Source organism: Cherax quadricarinatus, chromosome 68 (genome assembly GCF_038502225.1).
Source record: "Cherax quadricarinatus isolate ZL_2023a chromosome 68, ASM3850222v1, whole genome shotgun sequence".
In the NCBI taxonomy this organism is placed as follows: Eukaryota; Metazoa; Arthropoda; class Malacostraca; order Decapoda; family Parastacidae; genus Cherax; species Cherax quadricarinatus.
The window spans coordinates 8,907,146-8,932,548 of record NC_091359.1 but is presented as its reverse complement, the minus strand read 5'-3'; the positions used below and the strand labels follow the sequence as shown (position 1 = coordinate 8,932,548).

Genomic DNA, 25,403 nt, shown 5'->3' with positions numbered 1-25,403 from the left:
TCATCAAAAGTAGGGAGGTTTGGAGGAAGGACTCGAGGCTGGTGAGTTACGTATATCTTACAATTTAAAAATAGTTCAGCCTAAGAAAGACCAGTTTCAGCAAGCTTTAGTGTGAGCATCGCCCTAAGAATTTAAAGTAGCAGCAGTCTCTGCATCACACCGTTGCTTCAGAATCAGTAAAATCTGTGAGGAACACAAGTTCACTTGGCTGGAACAGCGTAAGGGAAGGCGAAGAGGAAAAAGTGGTGTAGGAGCGTTGGTGAGGGGACTTATTAGTGAATATATTAGGTTTCAGGATAGGGTTAGGGGTGGGAGGGGATATATCACCCAGGGGACGGTGGTCCCAGCGCTGAGTCTTTAATCACAAAATACGGTGAGTTGTCATATTCGTTAATATTGGTTACGAGTATTAATACTAGCAAATGTGTAGAGTGATATGTCTAAGGACCACAATGATGTGTCATCAAGTTAGTGTATGGGATTGCTCGTCTCGTCTCCCGTCTTGTATCAGGTGCTAGTATATGAGACTTTCTTCGTCCCATACCTCTCCCACCTCTCTCTCAAAGACCACTTTTCATCAATCCCTGATCAGACATTTCGTCACCCCTCTACCCCCGCCTCACCATACATCAGTGCTTCAATTCATTCACCTTCACCAAGTGAGTTTCTTCAAGCCATCGAGTCTCACAGACCCACAAATGGTGTCACGTACTCGTCTTCCGTCTAGCTAGGAGTGGCCAAGTGACACGCTGGCAAGAATTACCTGCCAGGAGAACAGTAGCGGTCTGTCAACCCTGCAAGTGGCTTCATCCGTGCACACAAGCACAATTCTCTTGACTGTTCAGGTTACTCGAGGCATCTACTTCAGAAAAACAACCTACAGCTCCTCCCAACAAAGCCAAGAGCTATCCAAATCTCACTTTAACATAAAACTTAAAAGCTATCAAATTATCATCAGCCAAAACGCTGTCGTACATTCTATAGCGTGCATTCAGGCCGCTGTCAAATTAATCGACTTCCTGAACGATTCCCCATCATACATAGAATCTTGGCACTTCCTCTTGCTATGCGGTAGTATCCCGCCCAGAAAGACACATCCCAAGCAACATCTCTTACTACGACAGTAAACAAGTTCCACAGAGACAACGTCTTCCATATTCCTTAAGCGCGAAAAACACCCCCTGGGGAAACGGCAAACAAGAGAACGCCTGAAAGATTAAAAATCAGAGCTCAGATTAGCAACAGAAAAGGAAGTCTACTAGAGTAATGAAGATAATTATTAGTTGCTCTTAGTACGCGCTCCACGGATAAACAACCCCCAAGAGCTCCAAGCATTAACATTGACCTCCCTAACAATGCCACACAAGTAGAGCTTTCAACCCGTCAACATTAATATTGTACAAAGCTCCCGAGTCAATCCCACCAGACTCAACAGGTGGTCACACGTTACATTCAGTGCAGATGTTCAATCCAACACTTCTTAGTTCAGAGAACCTCGTCTCTGAGCTCACCAGATGGGTTAATGTGTAATAACGTTAGTTGAATTACCAACAACATGTAAAAGAACAAAAGTGCAACTAATGCGATATTTTTATTGTGGCAACGTTTCGCTCTCCAGGAGCTTTGTCAAGCCGTTGCCACAAAAAAGTCACATTGGTTGCACGTTTGTCTTAGCTAACATGCCAATGTGTGCCTAGCTAGCAGTATTGTCGAGACCATTAGGTCTCTGTGCATCACTCTGCCTTAAGAATGACGTGCTGGAAGAATCTGATTCTTCAGCGTTTGAATTTCTTGAAGAAATCACTTATTTTAAACACGCAGCATGTGGTTTATGACGTTTTGTTGGGAAGACGTTTTGTCCACTAGGACCATACCAGCTGTGACCAGAGCTGTGCGGAAGTATCGCTATCGGTGGGTGTCGAGAGAACTGATACTTCCTGGTTGGCGAAACGTCTTGGTAAAATGCTTTCAACTGTACATTAATATGCATAGTTGTTACATGACATCATTGGTTCCTGTGCTAAGATGTTTACCAATCTCAAAAATGCCATTCTGTGGGAAAGATATTTTGTTATTGGTGGTGGTAGCGATGACGGTTTTTGACAGCCTCATGGAAGCCCAGTCGAGGTTTGAGAAGCGTAGCTTCGTATCATTTTTCTCCTCAGCTTAGTTTCTCTCCCTCCCTCCATCTTCCCCCTTCCTCCTTCCCTTCCCCTGCTCGTTCCAGTAATGACGGAAGAGTACAAGCGTAAAAATGTTTCCGCACGCTTTTTCCAGTTCAGAAGTTGTTTACAACCTTGGATTATTTGAAAGCCCAACACCAACATTTTACCGCCGAAACGTGATTCACCAATCGATTTGCATGTCGGCTCCTCGGCCAAGTTGGGTAGCCGGGGGTAGGGGTGAGTGCAGGCAAGGAACCTTGACCTAGGAGTCACCCAAGTATCATTATACATGGGTGTCGGCTGATTTTTGTTGGTATCGTTATCGGCCTAAAACAATATCGACATCGGCCAAAAATGGTATCGCCGAATCCCTACTGTGAACCTTGAGTTCCACTCTTGAAGGGATTCGTATCCCCTAAAGGGAGGCGAGTCAACCATTTAACCTCGACTGTACAGTTTTTTGCATCCCCTGTTTTTCTCCGGTTTACCACATAAATCTCCCTGCACTCGCTGCTTCACATACACTCAATAAACTCATGCAGATTCATGCACACTCAGTACTCGGGGGAGGGGGGGGGCAATCTGAAGTCAACAGATTCCTTTCATTTGTTCAGTGACTGCATCAGGACGATAAGTTGACAAGGAGACAACCGAGTCAGTAACAGTAGTAGTGATAGATGTAGAGGGCCGTGATAGTCATAATAAAACTAGTGGTAACCAAAAGTACAACCACTAGTACACACGAGTAACATAAGGTAGAGACAGTCCGAATTTAATAGTAGTAATTGTGGCTCACGTCTTGCATACGATTCCATCTGTAAATAACCTGCCATTATTCAGTATGATATGGTATATTTTTACCCCGTTATGTCAACAGTGGCCGGAGGGAGTGGAGGATAGGGAGAGAATCTTCTCCTTTACTGACCTTGATTTACACACAGATATATATATATATATATCCTAGGTAGTAGGTTGGTAAACAGCAACCGCCCAGGGAGGTACTACCGTCCTGCCAAGTGAGTGTACAACGAAAACCTGTAATTGTTTTACATGATGGTAGGATTGCTCGTGTCTTTTGTCTGTCTCATAAACATGCAAGATTTCAGGTATGTCTTGCTACTTCTACTTACACTTAGGTCACACTACACATACATGTTCAAGCATATATATACACACCCCTCTGGGTATTCTTCTATTTTCTTTCTAGTTCTTGTTCTTGTTTATTTCCTCTTATCTCCATGGGGAAGTGGAACAGAATTCTTCCTCCGTAAGCCATGCGTGTTGTAAGAGGCGACTAAAATGCCGGGAGCAAGGGGCTAGAAACCCCTTCTCTCGTATAAATTACTAAATTTAAAAGAGAAACCTTCGTTTTTCTTTTTGGGCCACCCTGCCTTGGTGGGATACGGCTGGTGTGTTGAAAGAAATATATATATATATATATATATATATATATATATATATATATATATATATATATATATATATATATATATATATATATATATATATACTCGATAGTCCTTTATCTTGGGGGAAGTGGAATTAAATGGTATGAAATACCGACACAATGGAAAAATAAACACATTAGCAGTATAATGTAATCCTTTATTGACAACGTTTCGCTCACACAGTGGGCTTTATCAAGTCACAAATAGATGTTTGTGACTTGATAAAGTCCACTGTGTGGGCGAAACATTGTCAGTAAAGGATTACATTATACTGCTTCTGTGTTTATTTTTCAATCTAGGGGGAAAGTAGATAGTTCTCAGCAGACAGCATCAGTGTGGATGTCATGACGTCTTGTGTTTGTCTTCACTATGTATGCTCATTTATATCATACATCCTCGCTTCCCTAAGCTAATGCTTTTCAACCGGGGTGTTTAATCAGCTTGGGGTGAGCCAGGCTAAGGCCAAGGGTGACCTGGCTGGCTGGGGATGACCCTGGAGTGACCTGGCTGGCTGGGGGTGACCCTGGAGTGACCTGGCTGGCTGGGGGTGACCCTGGAGTGACCTGGCTGGCTGGGGGTGACCCTGGAGGGACCTGGCTGGCTTGGGGAGACCTGGCTAGCGGCGGGTTGACCCTGTGGGGGATCTTGCTGGCTTGGGGCGACCCTGGGGTGATCTGCCTAGCTGAGGTGACCTGGCTGACTAGGGGTGACCCTGCTGGCTGGGTCCCTTCAAGGATACCTAACTTAAAGGTCCCCTTCAGGGGACTGATGATCTCTCAGGCAACAGTCGAAATCACGGTCTCTCTTCACGACTTTCCTGTTCTTTGTTTTTGTATCTCTCTTCCCCATCTCTCTCTGTTCTTTCTCTTCTCTTTCATCTCCTTTCCCCTTTCAGCCACAATTATTTTGATGTGTAACGCTAGTAATTTTTATTGGCGAAACGTTTCGCCAGCGCTGCAGACGTCACCAGCCGAATATAAAAGTGAATTACAATCTGAAGACAGACGAAGTGGAGAGGCAGTTTGAAGCAGTCAGTCCCCATGCCTTGTTGAACGAAGTGTATGACACAGACGAAGTGGAGAGGCAGTTTGAGGTAGTCAGTCCCTTCACAAGGGTTTTAGAAAACTGATACCCCGAAGTAACAGCTAGGGATGTTATGATACCAAAATTTTTGCCGATACTGATTCCCAGTTTTAAGCCAATACCATTAAAATCAACCGATACCCAGCAATGCTTTGGCAGTGTTAGTAACAACCCGATGTTGACGGACTCTTATCTCATCACTCTCTTGCAAACTTTCTCTTGAAAAGTCGCCCAGAGTCGGACCGAATGGGCGGATATTTTTGATTCACATTTTAGCCGAAAATGTTGACGGAAAAAATTTGGATGAAGGAATGGGTTGATAGAACCCAGGGAAGGAATGTTGGTGAGGGGTAGAATGTTGTTGAGTGAAGGAAGAGTGCTTGGTGAGGGGTAGAATGTTGTCGAGGGAAGGAAGAGTGCTTGGTGAGGGGTAGAATGTTGTTGAGTGAAGGAAGAGTGCTTGGTGAGGGGTAGAATGTTGTCGAGGGAAGGAAGAGTGCTTGGTGAGGGGTAGGAGAGAGTAATGCATGGTGATGGAGGTGCGGGTAGGAGAGTATGGTAGATGGCTGCCTGAGGGTAGAAGAGGGGTAGTACATGCCTGGTAATGGAGAACAGGGTAGTAGTGGGTACTTGAGGGTGGAGAGGATAGTAGGTGCCTGCTTGAGGGTAGGAGAGGACAGTAGGTGCCTGCCTGAGGGTAGGAGAGGACAGTAGGTGCCTGCCTGAGGGTAGGAGAGGACAGTAGGTGCCTGCCTGAGGGTAGGAGAGGACAGTAGGTGCCTGCCTGAGGGTAGGAGAGGACAGTATGTGCCTGCCTGAGGGTAGCAGAGGACAGTAGGTGCCTGCCTTAGGGTAGGAGAGGACAGTAGGTGCCTGCCTGAGGGTAGGAGAGGACAGTAGGTGCCTGCTGCTCGCTTAAATTTTTACAACACTTGGAAGCTGTTGCTTTTTTTACTAACGCTGGATTTTATCAATCCATCGCTGAAGAATGTTATTATATATTGTAAAATATGTCGCTGGTGGTGGGAACTCCTGTGGCAGGGGACTTCTGTGGTGGGGACCCTCTGTGGTGGGAAGCCACAGGTGGTGGAGACCCTCTGTGGTGGGAAGCCACAGGTGGTGGGGACCCTCTGTGGTGGGAAGCCACAGGTGGTGGGGACCCTCTGTGGTGGGAAGCCACAGGTGGTGGGGACCCTCTGTGGTGGGAAGCCACAGGTGGTGGGGACCCTCTGTGGTGGGAAGCCACAGGTGGTGGGGACCCTCTGTGGTGGGAAGCCACAGGTGGTGGGGACCCTCTGTGGTGGGAAGCAACAGGTGGTGGGGACCCTCTGTGGTGGGAAGCCACAGGTGGTGGGGACCCTCTGTGGTGGGAAGCCACAGGTGGTGGGGACCCTCTGTGGTGGGAAGCCACAGGTGGTGGAGACCCTCTGTGGTGGGAAGCCACAGGTGGTGGGGACCCTCTGTGGTGGGAAGCCACAGGTGGTGGAGACCCTCTGTGGTGGGAAGCCACAGGTGGTGGAGACCCTCTGTGGTGGGAAGCCACAGGTGGTGGAGACCCTCTGTGGTGGGAAGCCACAGGTGGTGGAGACCCTCTGTGGTGGGAAGCCACAGGTGGTGGAGACCCTCTGTGGTGGGAAGCCACAGGTGGTGGAGACCCTCTGTGGTGGGAAGCCACAGGTGGTGGAGACCCTCTGTGGTGGGAAGCCACAGGTGGTGGAGACCCTCTGTGGTGGGAAGCCACAGGTGGAGGAGACCCTCTGTGGTGGGAAGCCACAGGTGGTGGAGACCCTCTGTGGTGGGAAGCCACAGGTGGTGGAGACCCTCTGTGGTGGGAAGCCACAGGTGGTGGAGACCCTCTGTGGTGGGAAGCCACAGGTGGTGGAGACCCTCTGTGGTGGGAAGCCACAGGTGGTGGAGACCCTCTGTGGTGGGAAGCCACAGGTGGTGGAGACCCTCTGTGGCGGGAAGCCACAGGTGGTGGAGACCCTCTGTGGCGGGAAGCCACAGGTGGTGGAGACCCTCTGTGGCGGGAAGCCACAGGTGGTGGAGACCCTCTGTGGCGGGAAGCCACAGGTGGTGGAGACCCTCTGTGGCGGGAAGCCACAGGTGGTGGAGACCCTCTGTGGCGGGAAGCCACAGGTGGTGGGGACCCTCTGTGGTGGGAAGCCACAGGTGGTGGGGACCCTCTGTGGCGGGAAGCCAGAGGTGGTGGAGACCCTCTGTGGCGGGAAGCCAGAGGTGGTGGAGACCCTCTGTGGCGGGAAGCCAGAGGTGGTGGAGACCCTCTGTGGCGGGAAGCCAGAGGTGGTGGAGACCCTCTGTGGCGGGAAGCCAGAGGTGGTGGAGACCCTCTGTGGCGGGAAGCCAGAGGTGGTGGAGACCCTCTGTGGCGGGAAGCCGCAGGTGGTGGAGACCCTCTGTGGCGGGAAGCCGCAGGTGGTGGAGACCCTCTGTGGCGGGAAGCCGCAGGTGGTGGGGACCCTCTGTGGCGGGAAGCCGCAGGTGGTGGAGACCCTCTGTGGCGGGAAGCCACAGGTGGTGGAGACCCTCTGTGGCGGGAAGCCACAGGTGGTGGAGACCCTCTGTGGCGGGAAGCCGCAGGTGGTGGAGACCCTCTGTGGCGGGAAGCCGCAGGTGGTGGAGACCCTCTGTGGCGGGAAGCCGCAGGTGGTGGAGACCCTCTGTGGCGGGAAGCCGCAGGTGGTGGAGACCCTCTGTGGCGGGAAGCCGCAGGTGGTGGAGACCCTCTGTGGCGGGAAGCCGCAGGTGGTGGAGACCCTCTGTGGCGGGAAGCCGCAGGTGGTGGAGACCCTCTGTGGCGGGAAGCCGCAGGTGGTGGAGACCCTCTGTGGCGGGAAGCCGCAGGTGGTGGAGACCCTCTGTGGCGGGAAGCCGCAGGTGGTGGAGACCCTCTGTGGCGGGAAGCCGCAGGTGGTGGAGACCCTCTGTGGCGGGAAGCCGCAGGTGGTGGAGACCCTCTGTGGCGGGAAGCCGCAGGTGGTGGAGACCCTCTGTGGCGGGAAGCCGCAGGTGGTGGAGACCCTCTGTGGCGGGAAGCCGCAGGTGGTGGAGACCCTCTGTGGCGGGAAGCCGCAGGTGGTGGAGACCCTCTGTGGCGGGAAGCCGCAGGTGGTGGAGACCCTCTGTGGCGGGAAGCCGCAGGTGGTGGAGACCCTCTGTGGCGGGAAGCCGCAGGTGGTGGAGACCCTCTGTGGCGGGAAGCCGCAGGTGGTGGAGACCCTCTGTGGCGGGAAGCCGCAGGTGGTGGAGACCCTCTGTGGCGGGAAGCCGCAGGTGGTGGAGACCCTCTGTGGCGGGAAGCCGCAGGTGGTGGAGACCCTCTGTGGCGGGAAGCCGCAGGTGGTGGAGACCCTCTGTGGCGGGAAGCCGCAGGTGGTGGAGACCCTCTGTGGCGGGAAGCCGCAGGTGGTGGAGACCCTCTGTGGCGGGAAGCCGCAGGTGGTGGAGACCCTCTGTGGCGGGAAGCCGCAGGTGGTGGAGACCCTCTGTGGCGGGAAGCCGCAGGTGGTGGAGACCCTCTGTGGCGGGAAGCCGCAGGTGGTGGAGACCCTCTGTGGCGGGAAGCCGCAGGTGGTGGAGACCCTCTGTGGCGGGAAGCCGCAGGTGGTGGGGACCCTCTGTGGCGGGAAGCCGCAGGTGGTGGGGACCCTCTGTGGCGGGAAGCCGCAGGTGGTGGGGACCCTCTGTGGCGGGAAGCCGCAGGTGGTGGGGACCCTCTGTGGTGGGAAGCCGCAGGTGGTGGGGACCCTCTGTGGTGGGAAGCCGCAGGTGGTGGGGACCCTCTGTGGTGGGAAGCCGCAGGTGGTGGGGACCCTCTGTGGCGGGAAGCCGCAGGTGGTGGGGACCCTCTGTGGCGGGAAGCCGCAGGTGGTGGGGACCCTCTGTGGCGGGAAGCCGCAGGTGGTGGGGACCCTCTGTGGCGGGAAGCCGCAGGTGGTGGGGACCCTCTGTGGCGGGAAGCCGCAGGTGGTGGGGACCCTCTGTGGCGGGAAGCCGCAGGTGGTGGGGACCCTCTGTGGCGGGAAGCCGCAGGTGGTGGGGACCCTCTGTGGCGGGAAGCCGCAGGTGGTGGGGACCCTCTGTGGCGGGAAGCCGCAGGTGGTGGGGACCCTCTGTGGCGGGAAGCCGCAGGTGGTGGGGACCCTCTGTGGCGGGAAGCCGCAGGTGGTGGGGACCCTCTGTGGCGGGAAGCCGCAGGTGGTGGGGACCCTCTGTGGCGGGAAGCCGCAGGTGGTGGGGACCCTCTGTGGCGGGAAGGCGCAGGTGGTGGGGACCCTCTGTGGCGGGAAGCCGCAGGTGGTGGGGACCCTCTGTGGCGGGAAGCCGCAGGTGGTGGGGACCCTCTGTGGCGGGAAGCCGCAGGTGGTGGGGACCCTCTGTGGCGGGAAGTCGCAGGTGGTGGGGACCCTCTGTTGCGGGAAGCCGCAGGTGGTGGGGACCCTCTGTGGCGGGAAGCCGCAGGTGGTGGAGACCCTCTGTGGCGGGAAGCCGCAGGTGGTGGAGACCCTCTGTGGTGGGAAGCCGCAGGTGGTGGAGACCCTCTGTGGTGGGAAGCCGCAGGTGGTGGAGACCCTCTGTGGTGGGAAGCCGCAGGTGGTGGGGACCCTCTGTGGTGGGAAGCCGCAGGTGGTGGGGACCCTAACATCCCACATCATAAAAATATTCGAAAGAGTGGTAAGATGTCAAATTGCAAACTTTATAGAACGGCACAATCTGCATAACGCAAATAAGGATGGTTAAGAACTGGGAGATCATATTTGTCACAACTGCCGAACCATTATAGCAGAATTATTACGGAGGCGTTGGAAAAAAAAACGTAGTTGTGATGCACACAGATTTTGCAAAGGCGTTTGACAGATGCGATCATAGGATGATTGCACACAAAATGAGGGTTATAGGCATTATGGGGAAGGTAGCCAGATAGATTTTCTGGTTTCTAAGACAGGATGCCAAGACTAGTAGTAGTAAGCAGAGCAAAAATCCAGCATCAGCCGGGATAAACGCTCAGTACCCCAAGACACTGTCCTGGTACCTCTGCTGTTTCTTATCCTAGTAGCAGACACAAACACCCGTTTCAGTTTTGTAGATGACACTAGAATAGGCATGAAAATCACTTCGGTAGAAGACACAAATTGCAGAAAGATATAAGCAGTGTTTTCCTGTGGCCAGTGGAGAACATGACGTTCATTGGTGATAAATTCCAGCTGCTTAGTTATGGAAAGAATGAACTCAAAACGGACATGTATTCCTGGCTGTCGTGACGTTGATCACGACAGCCAGGAAGATAAAGGAAATAGTGCCAATAGTGATACCTTTCAATATCTTGTGTTCTCTCATTTGGAGTTTTACTCAGTGTTGACGGCCCCGTTCCTGGCAAGAAAAATGTTATAGCTGGAAAAGATATCGATATCGTTTACGGCCCGCATATAACCAGTGAAGTATATAAATTACTGGGAATGCCTTAGTCCTAAATATGTACTCGATAGAACGGAGGAGGGAGATATGTATCATATATACCTGAAAAGTACCTAAGGCCCTTGTCCCAAATCTGTACACTGCCATAACAAACTGGAATGAGAGATATAGGGGGAAGTGGGAAATAAGCCCAGTAAAAACCAGGGGCGCACCGGGCACAAAGAGGTAACACTGTATCAACATCCCTGGCTCCAGTCTTTTCATCTTGCCAGATGATATCAGAAACACTGCTAGGGCAAGTGTATTCTTCAAGAGCAAACAAGACAATTATTTTCACCAGGTACCAGACCAACCAGGCTGTGATGGATATGTAGGCTAACTGAGAAGCAACAGCTTGGTTGACCAGGGAAGCAACAGGCGAGCCTGTTCCGAGGCCGGGTTCTGGGAGTAGAAAAACTCTGGTAACTCATCAAAAGTATGAACCCCCCTTCCCCCTGTAGTGGGAAGCCACAGGTAATAGGGCCCACAGGTGGTTGGCAGGGAAGAAAAGTGGATTAATGAGTGGATAATCCACTTATTACTCTTGCTTACTCTTCCATATTATGGAGGAGGAAGAGGAAGACTAATATGGGGAAGAAGAGGTAGAAAACAAACAAAATATCTTGGTGTAGTGTATAAAATCTAGTTTACATATAGTAAAATATTGTTGAGCACAAAAGATAGGAAGAGGGAGGGAGAGAAGGAGAGAGATTAAAAACGGGACGGGAGATAACAGAAGCGAGAGGGGTGAAGTACCAAGAATGCGACAGGTATCTGTTGTTAATAGTGTCCCCGTTGTTCCTTGTGTCCCCATTGTTCCTTCTGTCTCCCTTGTTACTCCTGTCCCCGTTATTCCTTGTGTCCCCATTGTTCCTTCTGTCTCCCTTGTTACTCCTGTCCCCGTTGTTCCTTGTGTCCCCATTGTTCCTTCTGTCTCCCTTGTTACTCCTGTCCCCGTTGTTCCATGGGTCTCCTTTGTTCCTTCATCTCCGTTGTTCTTCCGGCTTCAGTTGATCGTGAAAATCTACGTTATCCCCCAGACAGCAGTCTGTTAACTTTCTCCTACACACTTAACTCTTGCCTCTGAGTCTCGCCGAAGATCTCTTACCAGAAAGTCTTCAAGTTTACAATTCCCTTTGACCCAGAGAATCTGCAAGCTGACCTCACTGTGTGCGTCTCCGCGACGGTAAATGAAATATGTCGCCAGCTATCCCTAGAGTTTATTGAACTCTGCTCTTGTCTTCCGCTCTATTGTTATTGTCTTCATTGCTCTACTGTAGTCTTCAGCTCTACTGTTGTTGTCTTCTGCTGATTTCTTCCAGGTACTGCTATTTTCTTCCAGGTACTGCTATTTTCTTCCTGGTACTGCTATTTTCTTCCTGGTACTACTACTTCCAGGTACTGCTATTTTCTTCCTGGTACTGCTATTTTCTTCCTGGTACTACTACTTCCAGGTACTGCTATTTTCTTCCTGGTACTGCTATTTTCTTCCTGGTACTACTACTTCCAGGTACTGCTATTTTCTTCCTGGTACTGCTATTTTCTTCCTGGTACTACTACTTTCTTCCAGGATCTTCTACTTTCTTTTGGGCTCTAGTACTTTCTTTTTGAGCTCTACTTTTTTGGGCTCTGATACTTCTGGCTTCTGCTACTTTATTCTGCTCGACTGATTTCTGCTTTCTTTTGCTTTTGTACTCTATTCTTGGCCCTACTTTTCTCCGCTTCTTTCCCTTGGTCTTTCCTGATATTTATTGCGATCTTAGTCTCTTCTGATCTCTTCTGCTTTTTGGGGGGCTTCTGCTGTGTTGTCTTCTGGCCTTTTCTTTTCTGATAGTTTCTCCTGGGCTTGTATTTTTAACATTATTTTTATCCATCTTTATTTTTGTAGTCTGTAAATTTATTCGTAAAGAAATAAATTTTCGTTGGAATTTGGGCGTTGTGGTGTATAATGGCAGAGGAAAAATCTGGTACAAAGTTTGGATCCAGGGAAGTCTGGGAGGATGAAACAAGGATTATGTGGATAAGTTGGTGATTCTAGACCCTTTGTCGTGTCGTGTAGGTGGGATTGTTGTGGGAGTGTATGTGGATTGTTGTGGGAGTGTATGTGGATTGTTGTGGGAGTGTATGTGGATTGTTGTGGGAGTGTGTGTGGATTGTTGTGGGAGTGTATGTGGATTGTTGTGGGAGTGTATGTGGATAGTTGTGGGAGTGTATGTGGATAGTTGTGGGAGTGTATGTGGATAGTTGTGGGAGTGTATGTGGATAGTTGTGGGAGTGTATGTGGATAGTTGTGGGAGTGTATGTGGATAGTTGTGGGAGTGTATGAATTGTTGTGGGAGTGTATGTGGGACTGTTGTGGGATTATGGGAGTGTGTGTGGGATTTTTGCGGGATTGTATATTAAAGTAAGCGAGATTGCTGCGGGACTGTGTATTCAAGTAAGCGGGATTGTTGGGGGACTGTGTATTCAAGTAAGCGGGATTGCTGCGGGACTGTGTATTCAAGTAAGCGGGATTGTTGGGGGACTGTGTATTCAAGTAAGCGGGATTGCTGCGGGACTGTGTATTCAAGTAAGCGGGATTGTTGGGGGACTGTGTATTCAAGTAAGCGGGATTGCTGCGGGGCTGTGTATTCAAGTAAGCGGGATTGTTGGGGGACTGTGTATTCAAGTAAGCGGGATTGTTGGGGGACTGTGTATTCAAGTAAGCGGGATTGTTGGGGGACTGTATATTCAAGTAAGCGGGATTGCTGCGGGACTGTGTATTCAAGTAAGCGGGATTGTTGGGGGACTGTGTATTCAAGTAAGCGGGATTGTTGGGGGACTGTGTATTCAAGTAAGCGGGATTGTTGGGGGACTGTGTATTCAAGTAAGCGGGATTGTTGGGGGACTGTGTATTCAAGTAAGCGGGATTGTTGGGGGACTGTGTATTCAAGTAAGCGGGATTGTTGGGGGACTGTGTATTCAAGTAAGCGGGATTGTTGGGGGACTGTGTATTCAAGTAAGCGGGATTGTTGGGGGACTGTGTATTCAAGTAAGCGGGATTGTTGGGGGACTGTGTATTCAAGTAAGCGGGATTGTTGGGGGACTGTGTATTCAAGTAAGCGGGATTGTTGGGGGACTGTGTATTCAAGTAAGCGGGATTGCTGCGGGACTGTGTATTTCAAGTAAGCGGGATTGCTGCGGGACTGTGTATTCAAGTAAGCGGGATTGTTGGGGGACTGTGTATTCAAGTAAGCGGGATTGTTGGGGGACTGTGTATTCAAGTAAGCGGGATTGTTGGGGGACTGTGTATTCAAGTAAGCGGGATTGTTGGGGGACTGTGTATTCAAGTAAGCGGGATTGTTGGGGGACTGTGTATTCAAGTAAGCGGGATTGTTGGGGGACTGTGTATTCAAGTAAGCGGGATTGTTGGGGGACTGTGTATTCAAGTAAGCGGGATTGTTGGGGGACTGTGTATTCAAGTAAGCGGGATTGTTGGGGGACTGTGTATTCAAGTAAGCGGGATTGCTGCGGGACTGTGTATTTCAAGTAAGCGGGATTGCTGCGGGACTGTGTATTCAAGTAAGCGGGATTGTTGGGGGACTGTGTATTCAAGTAAGCGGGATTGTTGGGGGACTGTGTATTCAAGTAAGCGGGATTGTTGGGGGACTGTGTATTCAAGTAAGCGGGATTGTTGGGGGACTGTGTATTCAAGTAAGCGGGATTGTTGGGGGACTGTGTATTCAAGTAAGCGGGATTGTTGGGGGACTGTGTATTCAAGTAAGCGGGATTGTTGGGGGACTGTGTATTCAAGTAAGCGGGATTGTTGGGGGACTGTGTATTCAAGTAAGCGGGATTGTTGGGGGACTGTGTATTCAAGTAAGCGAGATTGTTGGGGGACTGTGTATTCAAGTAAGCGGGATTGTTGGGGGACTGTGTATTCAAGTAAGCGGGATTGTTGGGGGACTGTGTATTCAAGTAAGCGGGATTGTTGGGGGACTGTGTATTCAAGTAAGCGGGATTGTTGCGGGACTGTGTATTCAAGTAAGCGGGATTGTTTAGAGCGTACGTACATCTTCGACATAGTTACCTTCGATTGGTTCAGGTGCCAGGCTTGTCTGGGTGCTAGCCTGGTCAACCAGGCTGTTGCTGCTGGCGGCCCACTGGCCCACATATCCATCACAGCCTGATTGATCTAGCGCTTGGTAGAGGTACTTAACGGGTTTGCTCTTGAAGATTAATACGCCTTTTCCAGCAGTGTTACTGATATCTTCCGGTAAGTTGTTAAAAGGTTTGGCCTATGGATGTTGATACAGTGTTCTCTTATTGTGCACACAGTACCCCAGCGTTTCACTGAGTTTATTTTATATTTCCTCTCATATATCACTCCAGTGTGTTATGGTAGTTTACAGATGTAGGGCTAGGCCCTTCAGTACTTGCCATTGATATACGGTATTATCATTCTCTCCCTCTGTCCCTCTCTCTCCCTCTGTCCCTCTCTCTCCCTCTGTCCCTCTCTCTCCCTCTGTTCCTCTCTCTCCCTCTGTTCCTCTCTCTCCCTCTGTTCCTCTCTCTCCCTCTGTTCCTCTCTCTCCCTCTGTTCCTCTCTCTCCCTCTGTTCCTCTCTCTCCCTCTGTTCCTCTCTCTCCCTCTGTTCCTCTCTCTCCCTCTGTTCCTCTCTCTCCCTCTGTTCCTCTCTCTCCCTCTGTTCCTCTCTCTCCCTCTGTTCCTCTCTCTCCCTCTGTTCCTCTCTCTCCCTCTGTTCCTCTCTCTCCCTCTGTTCCTCTCTCTCCCTCTGTTCCTCTCTCTCCCTCTGTTCCTCTCTCTCCCTCTGTTCCTCTCTCTCCCTTATCATTCTCTCCCTCTGTTCCTCTCTCTCCCTCTGTTCCTCTCTCTCCCTCTGTTCCTCTCTCTCCCTCTGTTCCTCTCTCTCCCTCTGTTCCTCTCTCTCCCTCTGTTCCTCTCTCTCCCTCTGTTCCTCTCTCTCCCTCTGTTCCTCTCTCTCCCTCTGTTCCTCTCTCCCCCTCTCTCCCTCTCTCTCTCTCCCTCTCTCTCCCTCTCTCTCCCTCTCCCCCCCTCTCTCTCTACCTCTCTACCTACCTCTCTATCTCTCTCTCTCTCTCTCTCTCTCTCTCTCTCTCTCTCTCTCTCTCTCTCTCTCTCCCTCTCTCTCTCTCTCTCTCTCTCTCTCCCTCCCTCTCTCCCTCTCTCCTCCTCTCCTCTCTCCCTCCCTCCCTCTCCTCTCTCCTCTCTCTCTCCTCTCCTCTCATCTCCACTCTCCTCTCCTCTCTCCTCTCCTCTCCTCTCCTCTCTCCTCTCCTCTCCAGGGAGTACTTATTTAGGAGTAAGTATTTAGGATTGTGGAACTGCATGTGGGATTATAATGGCGGGTACGTGGAATTGGTGGCGTGTGTGTGGGATTGGCGGCGTGTGTGTGGTATTGGTGGCGTGTGTGGGATTGTGGTGGCGTGTGTGTGTGGTGGGTTGTCCCCCTCCTAAGACACATTAAGTCCTAGTGTCTCGCTCTGGTCTTCATATCTCCCTCCCTGGTAGTAGTAGCAGGAACAGTAGCCACACGAATTAGCAGCAGTAGCAGCTGCAAGGAAATGCAGAGTAAAAAAGCAGTAATATTGAGAAAAATGAAACTGCAACTAAAATAAAATAAAACAAGTAGCAACAGCGGGAAAGAAAATGAAAAATCGAGTTGCAGTATAAAAAAAAAAAATCTGCAGTAGTAACAGTAGTACGAATCAGCAGCAAGAAGCAATGATAGTCTACACATTTTGCTCTTATATATTACTGCCGTCAGTAACAGCAGGTGGGACTGCCAGTTTGGCTTCAACGTTATGATTTTCCATACTTCACACTCCAGAAAGAAATTCCTTCTGATATCCAACTTTCTGTGATGCATCAGTGTTAAAGCTTGTGTGAGAAGACTGGTAGGTTGTGTGAGAAGACTGGTAGGTTGTGTGAGAAGACTGGTAGCTTGTGTGAGAAGACTGGTAGCTTGTGTGAGAAGACTGGTAGGTTGTGTGAGAAGACTGGTAGCTTGTGTGAGAAGACTGGTAGCTTGTGTGAGAAGACTGGTAGCTTGTGTGAGAAGACTGGTAGCTTGTGTGAGAAGACTGGTAGGTTGTGTGAGAAGACTGGTAGGTTGTGTGAGAAGACTGGTAGCTTGTGTGAGAAGACTGGTAGGTTGTGTGAGAAGACTGGTAGGTTGTGTGAGAAGACTGGTAGGTTGTGTGAGAAGACTGGTAGGTTGTGTGAGAAGACTGGTAGGTTGTGTGAGAAGACTGGTAGGTTGTGTGAGAAGACTGGTAGCTTGTGTGAGAAGACTGGTAGCTTGTGTGAGAAGACTGGTAGCTTGTGTGAGAAGACTGGTAGCTTGTGTGAGAAGACTGGTAGGTTGTGTGGGAAGACTGGTAGCTTCTGTGACAGGGCTGGTAGCTTGTGTGAGAAGACTGGTAGCTTGTGTGAGAAGACTGGTAGCTTGTGTGGGAAGACTGGTAGCTTGTGTGGGAAGACTGGTAGCTTCTGTGAGAGGGCTGGTAGCTTTTGTGAGAAGACTGGTAGCTTGTGTGGGAAGACTGACAGCTTGTGTGGGAAGACTGGTAGCTTCTGTGAGAGGGCTGGTAGCTTGTGTGAGAAGACTGGTAGCTTGTGTGAGAGGACTGGTAGCTTGTGTGAGAGGACTGGTAGCTTGTGTGAGAGGACTGGTAGCTTGTGTGAGAGGACTGGTAGCTTGTGTGAGAAGACTGGTAGCTTGTGTGAGAAGACTGGTAGCTTGTGTGAGAAGACTGGTAGCTTGTGTGAGAAGACTGGTAGCTTGTGTGGGAAGACTGGTAGCTTGTGTGGGAAGACTGGTAGCTTGTGTGGGAAGACTGGTAGCTTGTGTGGGAAGACTGGTAGCTTGTGTGAGAGGGCTGGTAGCTTGTGTGAGAAGACTGGTAGCTTGTGTGAGAAGACTGGTAGCTTGTGTGAGAGGACTGGTAGCTTGTGTGAGAGGACTGGTAGCTTGTGTGAGAGGACTGGTAGCTTGTGTGAGAAGACTGGTAGCTTGTGTGAGAAGACTGGTAGCTTATGTGAGAAGACTTATAGCTTGTGTGAGAAGACTGGTAGCTTGTGTGAGAGGACTGGTAGCTTGTGTGAGAAGACTGGTAGCTTGTGTGGGAAGACTGGTAGCTTGTGTGGGAAGACTGGTAGCTTCTGTGAGAGGGCTGGTAGCTTGTGTGAGAAGACTGGTAGCTTGTGTGGGAAGACTGGTAGCTTCTGTGAGAGGGCTGGTAGCTTGTGTGAGAAGACTGGTAGCTTGTGTGAGAAGACTGGTAGCTTGTGTGAGAGGACTGGTAGCTTGTGTGAGAAGACTGGTAGCTTGTGTGAGAGGACTGGTAGCTTGTGTGAGAAGACTGGTAGCTTGTGTGAGAAGACTGGTAACTTGTGTGGGAAGACTGGTAGCTTGTGTGAGAGGGCTGGTAGCTTGTGTGAGAAGACTGGTATCTTGTGTGAGAAGACTGGTAGCTTGTGTGAGAGGACTGGTAGCTTGTGTGAGAGGACTGGTAGCTTGTGTGAGAAGACTGGTAGCTTGTGTGAGAAGACTGGTAGCTTGTGTGAGAAGACTGGTAGCTTGTGTGAGAGGACTGGTAGCTTGTGTGAGAGGACTGGTAGCTTGTGTGAGAAGACTGGTAGCTTGTGTGAGAGGACTGGTAGCTTGTGTGAGAAGACTGGTAGCTTGTGTGGGAAGACTGGTAGCTTGTGTGAGAAGACTGGTAGCTTGTGTGAGAGGACTGGTAGCTTGTGTGAGAAGACTGGTAGCTTGTGTGGGAAGACTGGTAGCTTGTGTGAGAAGACTGGTAGCTTGTGTGGGAAGACTGGTAGCTTGTGTGAGAAGACTGGTAGCTTGTGTGAGAGGACTGGTAGCTTGTGTGAGAAGACTGGTAGCTTGTGTGAGAAGACTGGTAGCTTGTGTGAGAAGACTGGTAGCTTGTGTGAGAGGACTGGTAGCTTGTGTGAGAAGACTGGTAGCTTGTGTGGGAAGACTGGTAGCTTGTGTGGGAAGACTGGTAGCTTGTGTGGGAAGACTGGTAGCTTGTGTGAGAGGGCTGGTAGCTTGTGTGAGAAGACTGGTAGCTTGTGTGAGAAGACTGGTAGCTTGTGTGAGAGGACTGGTAGCTTGTGTGAGAGGACTGGTAGCTTGTGTGAGAGGACTGGTAGCTTGTGTGAGAAGACTGGTAGCTTGTGTGAGTGGGCTGGTAGCTTGTGTGAGAGGACTGGTAGCTTGTGTGAGAGGGCTGGTAGCTTGTGTGAGAGGACTGGTAGCTTGTGTGAGAAGACTGGTAGCTTGTGTGAGAAGATTGGTAGCTTGTGTGTGAGGACTGGTAGCTTGTGTGAGAGGACTGGTAGCTTGTGTGAGAGGACTGGTAGCTTGTGTGAGAAGACTGGTAGCTTGTGTGGGAAGACTGGTAGCTTGTGTGGGAAGACTGGTAGCTTGTGTGAGAGGGCTGGTAGCTTGTGTGAGAAGACTGGTAGCTTGTGTGAGAGGACTGGTAGCTTGTGTGAGAGGACTGGTAGCTTGTGTGAGAGGACTGGTAGCTTGTGTGAGAGGACTGGTAGCTTGTGTGAGAAGACTGGTAGCTTGTGTGAGAAGACTGGTAGCTTGTGTGGGAAGACTGGTAGCTTGTGTGGGAAGACTGGTAGCTTGTGTGAGAGGGCTGGTAGCTTGTGTGAGAGGGCTGGTAGCTTGTGTGAGAAGACTGGTAGCTTGTGTGAGAAGACTGGTAGCTTATGTGAGAAGACTGGTAGCTTATGTGAGAAGACTAGTAGCTTGTGTGAGAAGACTGGTAGGTTGTGTGAGAAGACTGGTAGCTTGTGTGAGAGGACTGGCAGCTTGTGCGAGAAGACTTATAGCTTGTGTGAGAAGACTGGTAGCTTGTGTGAGAAGACTGGTAGCTTCTGTGAGATGGCTGGTAGCTTGTGTGAGAAGACTGGTAGCTTGTGTGAGAGGACTGGTAGCTTGTGTGAGAGGGCTGGTAGCTTGTGTGTGAGGACTGGTAGCTTGTGTGAGAAGACTGGTAGCTTGTGTGAGAGGACTGGTAGCTTGTGTGAGAAGACTTGTAGCTTGTGTGAGAAGACTGGTAGCTTGTGTGAGAAGACTGGTAGCTTGTGTGAGAGGGCTGGTAGCTTGTGTGAGAGGACTGGTAGCTTGTGTGAGAGGGCTGGTAGCTTGTGTGTGAGGACTGGTAGCTTGTGTGAGAAGACTGGTAGCTTGTGTGAGAGGACTGGTAGCTTGTGTGTGAGGACTGGTAGCTTGTGTGAGAGGACTGGTAGCTTGTGTGAGAGGACTGGTAGCTTGTGTGAGAAGACTGGTTGCTTGTGTGGGAAGACTGGTAGCTTGTGTGGGAAGACTGGTAGCTTGTGTGAGAGGGCCGGTAGCTTGTGTGAGAGGACTGGTAGCTTGTGTGAGAGGACTGGTAGCTTGTGTGAGAGGACTGGTAGCTTGTGTGAGAGGACTGGTAGCTTGTGTGAGAGGACTGGTAGCTTGTGTGAGAAGACTGGTAGCTTGTGTGAGAAGACTGGTAGCTTGTGTGGGAAGACTGGTAGCTTGTGTGAGAGGGCTGGTAGCTTGTGTGAGAGGGCTGGTAGCTTGTGTGAGAAGACTGGTAGCTTGTGTGAGAGGACTGGTAGCTTGTGTGAGAAGACTGGTAGCTTATGTGAGAAGACTGGTAGCTTATGTGAGAAGACTGGTAGCTTGTGTGAGAAGACTGGTAGCTTGTGTGAGAGGACTGGCAGCTTGTGCGAGAAGACTTATAGCTTGTGTGAGAAGACTGGTAGCTTGTGTGAGAAGACTGGTAGCTTGTGTGAGAGGACTGGTAGCTTGTGTGAGAGGACTGGTAGCTTGTGTGAGAAGACTGGTATCTTGTGTGAGAAGACTGGTAGCTTGTGTGAGAAGACTGGTAGCTTGTGTGAGAGGACTGGTAGCTTGTGTGAGAGGACTGGTAGCTTGTCTGAGAGGACTGGTAGCTTGTCTGAGAGGACTGGTAGCTTGTGAGAGAGGGCTGGTAGCTTGTCTGAGAGGGCTGGTAGCTTGTCTGAGAGGGCTGGTAGCTTGTCTAAGACGACTTTTACAATGTACATACAAAAATTATTTTGAACCTCCGCATTTGACTCTTAGCAAAAATTTGCAGTGAAATTAAGCCGAGACCCGAATCCTAACAGTACCTACTTCGTACCCCAGCAGATGATGTCAGTACCTACTTAGTACCCTAGCAGATGGTGTCAGTACCTACTTAGTACCCCAGCAGATGGTGTCAGTACCTACTTAGTACCCCAGCAGATGGTGTCAGTACCTACTTAATACTCCAGCAGATGGTATCAGTACCTACTTAGTACCCCAGCAGATGGTGTCAGTACCTACTTAGTACCCCAGCAGATGGTGTCAGTACCTACTTAGTACCCCAGCAGATGGTGTCAGTACCTACTTAATACTCCAGCAGATGGTATCAGTACCTACTTAGTACCCCAGCAGATGGTGTCAGTACCTACTTAATACTCCAGCAGATGGTATCAGTACCTACTTAGTAACCCAGGAGATGGTATTAGTACCTGTTTATTGTCTCAGTAAATTTCCGTGGATTTTCAACATATAAAAATCATTTGCTTAACATTAAATAATTTTTTGGCCTCTGCCATTGGTCTTAAAGGGAATCACAAGGGCCTTCTGTAACACTTTAGAAGGCCCTTATGACCACTGTTTTAGAGGTATGAGGGTGGCGGCCCTAGGTTTCTAAACCAGGGATACACTGCCTGTGTTTATACGCGAATTGGAAGGATTGTTTGAAGTAACGAACGGCGCATGTCGCCGTGCGTGTACCAATATACAACAGTGATTTGGGCGAGGCTGTGGGATGGTCGAGGCTGTGGGATGGTCGAGGTTGTGGGATGGTCGAGGCTATGGGATGGTCGAGGCTATGGGATGGTCGAGGTTGTGGGATGGTCGAGGCTATGGGATGGTCGAGGTTGTGGGATGGTCGAGGTTGTGGGATGGTCGAGGCTATGGGATGGTCGAGGCTATGGGATGGTCGAGGCTATGGGATGGTCGAGGCTATGGGATGGTCGAGGTTGTGGGATGGTCGAGGCTATGGGATGGTCGAGGCTATGGGATGGTCGAGGTTGTGGGATGAACGAGGCTATGGGATGGTCGAGGCTGTGGGATGGTCGAGGCTGTGGGATGGTCGAGGTTGTGGGATGGTCGAGGCTATGGGATGGTCGAGGCTATGGGATGGTCGAGGCTATGGGATGGTCGAGGCTATGGGATGGTCGAGGCTATGGGATGAACGAGGCTATGGGATGGTCGAGGCTGTGGGATGGTCGAGGCTGTGGGATGGTCGAGGTTGTGGGATGGTCGAGGCTATGGGATGGTCGAGGCTATGGGATGGTCGAGGCTATGGGATGGTCGAGGCTATGGGATGGTCGAGGCTATGGGATGAACGAGGCTATAGGATGGGCGAGGCTTTGGAATGGACGAGGCTATGGAATGGACGAGGCTATGGAATGGACGAGGCTATGGGATGGGCGAGGCTATGGGATGGACGAGGTTATGGAATGGACAGGGCTGTGGAATGGAATAGGGATTGGTGGGAGGGATATCGGGTGGGAGAGAGTGATTTAAAGCTGACATCTTCAGTTAGAGAAATTGCAGTGCCACCCGCGGGCTGCCCGAGGTGGGTGCCACCGCGGGCTGCCTGAGGTGGGTGCCACCGCGGGCTGCCTGAGGTGGGTGCCACCCGCGGGCTGCCTGAGGTGGGTGCCACCCACGGGCTGCCTGGCAGTTGGCACTGTGAATGACTCCTGAATCACCCATCACTATCTTACTCTCAATCCGAAGCTCATCGTCTCAGTCGCCATTTCGGTCTCCTTCCCACCGTCTCTCTTCTATCGTAGTATCGCCAACTAGTGTATGTTGTCACTGTCCAGCATATGGTCTCAAAGATCGGAGAAAGGTTAACTCGTTTTCGCGCATGGTGGCCTTGCCATGATGGCGTCTCTGGCCATGATGATGTGTCTGGCTATGATGGCGTCTCGGGCCATGTTGATGTCCCAGGAAATAAACGGACGGATGCCGTGGTGATGGCTGCTTTTTTCGAACTCTCTAGGAGACCTGTGCCTCAGTGGCTACGTGGGTCACACAGACACGTCCCCAGTAAGTAGGCCTAGGGTAGGACTAGCAAGATGCTATACAAATTTCGGTAGGATGCGAGTTTCTGGCACCTTTTCCTTGAACGAACCCTCATTTTGATAATATTCATTGACGATCAGACACAATCTGTTATATCCATCTGCTGTGAACACCTTCTGGCATGTATATAAGTGGTTCAGAGAACCAACAAGATTGGCAGGCTAATTACATCGGCTCCAGGCTGAGGGACTGATTACCTCAAATTCTTTCTGATCTTCACCATTCTAATTTGTATTGGACTGATGAAGGCAGTGTTAGGCGAAACATTTCCAAAATAAAGATACCCAAGTGTTACACACGAGTCTGTGGGACACATTCTGACTGTCATAGGCGTCAGCTTCTTTGCTGTCAACTTTCTCTTCTGATTAGCTACAAACGTTCAAAAATAGAAATTAGAAGAGAGGAGGGAATGTTACTGACCAGTTTTGTGTATGGTAAAAATAAGTCTTTACATTCTTTCTGTGTCGATGCTGGTTATTTGATCTACGTATGATGGTATTCGTGTTGTATGATTTATTCGTGTGGGGTTTATCCGTGTATGTTCTATTCCTTTTATTAGTTATGTGTTTGGTTATGCTCGGCTAGTCGCAGTGGTTGTAAGTTACCTCAGGTAGCTGCATCATTTAATAACACCGCTGCTCCTTCTTTAGTTCTCGCAGATACTCCCTATTTAACACCATTTATTCCCCCTCCCACGCTGAAATTCTCCCACCCCTTTAATGAGCAAGTCATTAAGGAGCCTTTGTCGTTCATAACGTAGGTGAGCGACTTTACCACGTTAAATGGCTTAGATAAATGTTGAAATTGTTTTAGAGAGAGAGAGAGAGAGACAGAGACAGAGAGAGACAGACAGACAGACACAGACAGGCGCGCGCGCGCGCACACACACACACACACACACACACACACACACACACACACACACACACACACACACACACACACATGTGGACGGACGAAGTGTGTATATCTGGTTCTGAAAGTAAAACACACTTATTCTTTAATCAAGAAATTAAAGCAGTGTTTCGCTCAGAGTGGCTTCTTTAGTCCTGAAGGAACCACTCGTGGCGAAACGTCTCTTTGACAAGTGTCCTTAATGAATGCATAAGAGTGTTTGGCTTGCAACCTCTGAGTATTACCCTCCCAGTTCCACCACCTGGACCTGATTCTTCGAATTCTGTTTATCATTTGCATGATACTAGCGCGAGAGCTCTGTAGGAGTTGAGACTTAGGTATACCAAGAAGACGTGAAAGGTGTAGACAGAGCTAGTGCTACTAGTCTGGAATTTAAGGTCAGTGCAGTAGAGCATTCACGATAAATTCCAGACTAGTAGCACTAGCATCGTATAGAATAAAAGACTTCGAAAGGGTGGAAAAGTATGACTCAAAATCCAAATACAGCCTGGGTATGGAGCGGGAAGATAATTCTTCTCGCAGTTGTTAGATTATTATGACAGTCACGCAGGTTTTGAAAGGAACGTAAAATACAGATGTGGTGGACATGGATTTCCCTAAAGTATTTGACAGATGCGATCGTTTAGTGATATCCAATAGAAAGATAGTAGATATTACGGGACCAGTAGGGTAATGGATATTTAATTTTCAAACGCAGCGGAGTGACATTAAACATAACAATAACTTCAGTTTCAGTTTAGTAAAACGTTCAATATTACATGGCATGATTCCAACATTTTTATTGAGTCTCGCTCTCATGGCAGACTTAAAAACATCAGCTACCGCTTCACTTTACGGCCGATAACAAAATAAGCTTGATAGTCTCAGCAGAGGAAAGAGAAAAATTACAGGGAGATATACTGGTAACTAAGTCTTCCGGTGGGCATTGGAAAATAGCATGTACGATCGTTACAAATTCGAAATGCTCAGATATAAAAAAAAATAAATTCATAATGAAAACAAGATGGTCATAGAACGAAAGGAACATGGGAAAGATTTGCCTGGAGTATACCTGGAGGGTGTTCCTCAGGCGGTGGGCGTCCCTGTGGCCCGGTCCATGACTAGGACTTTGATATAATGATGTCGGAGGACCTTTCACATACAGAACACAATGAGACAAATGCCGCGAATGTCAGAAAAATGACGTGGTACACAATGAGAACTTTCAAAACGAGAAATATTACCAGTGGGGGACACTATTCAAAACACTTGTCACAAGTGTGGTGTAGCTTTAAGAATAGTGAACAAGCATTTGAATGAGAATGGTTGGATTAGAGAAGAACCTACCAGGTATGGCCTAGTGGGGTGTTTCTCCCTTCTTTTGTTATGTATCATTAAATCAGTGGTATACAATACCGACACCTGGTATGAATGAATTACACATTTCCAACACCTGGGTATTGTTTAAACGTTTCATTAACAATGGCTTTTTCAGCTCGGCACAAAAGATAAGAGGACAGTGGAAGACGAGGTAATCAATCTTCAACCTTGCAGAATTATATTCTGAACAAATATGTTCTTATAAGTGTAGTCATTAATTAATGTTTTTTTTTCCTCTGGTATTTACAGGGTCGCAGCAAGAGCCTCACTCACATCGACACGCTAGAAGACTCCAACATGCTTCTCTCAGGGGAGGAGATGGAGAGCAGGGAGGGTGCCACCGACAAACTAGGGGTGCCCGACCCTCACTCCCTGCGGCGCCGCAAACTCTCCCTGGCTACCAAGGTTAGTGTAATGTTTCATGTTGAAGGTGTAGAGGTGGGGGCTTCACGAGCCTTAGTGCACATTAATGGTTGGCTGGTGTGTGTGTACAGGTACGTACGCCGACCTTCGTAATCGCACTCCAGGTATGGGGATTGTGATTTCATATACAATGGGTGGAATTACATGTACATTAAGGGTGTAAAAGTATAGAGAGTCGGATTATATATTCATATAGAGGTAGGATGGGGAGCAGGCGGGAGGTGTATACAGAAGGGAAGTACATTTTCCGATTAGATGCGTATATACAGAGATGGTTGTACTTTTAAGAATAAACGCCCCGGTGTTGCATGTACACATGTGAAG

General features: G+C 49.8%; 1 protein-coding gene across 7 annotated transcripts in view; it reads left to right on the top strand.

Moving 5' to 3' along the window:
- The window catches only part of LOC128697766 (pleckstrin homology domain-containing family G member 5), a 1,323,529-nt gene that overhangs the window by 979,299 nt on the left and 318,827 nt on the right, over positions 1-25,403 (top strand). For all 7 annotated transcript variants that reach the window (XM_070099656.1, XM_070099655.1, XM_070099658.1 and 4 more), the window contains one exon: positions 24,906-25,061. In XM_070099656.1, the coding sequence (XP_069955757.1) occupies positions 24,906-25,061 (156 nt within the window). The remainder of the gene's footprint in view (positions 1-24,905; positions 25,062-25,403) is intronic.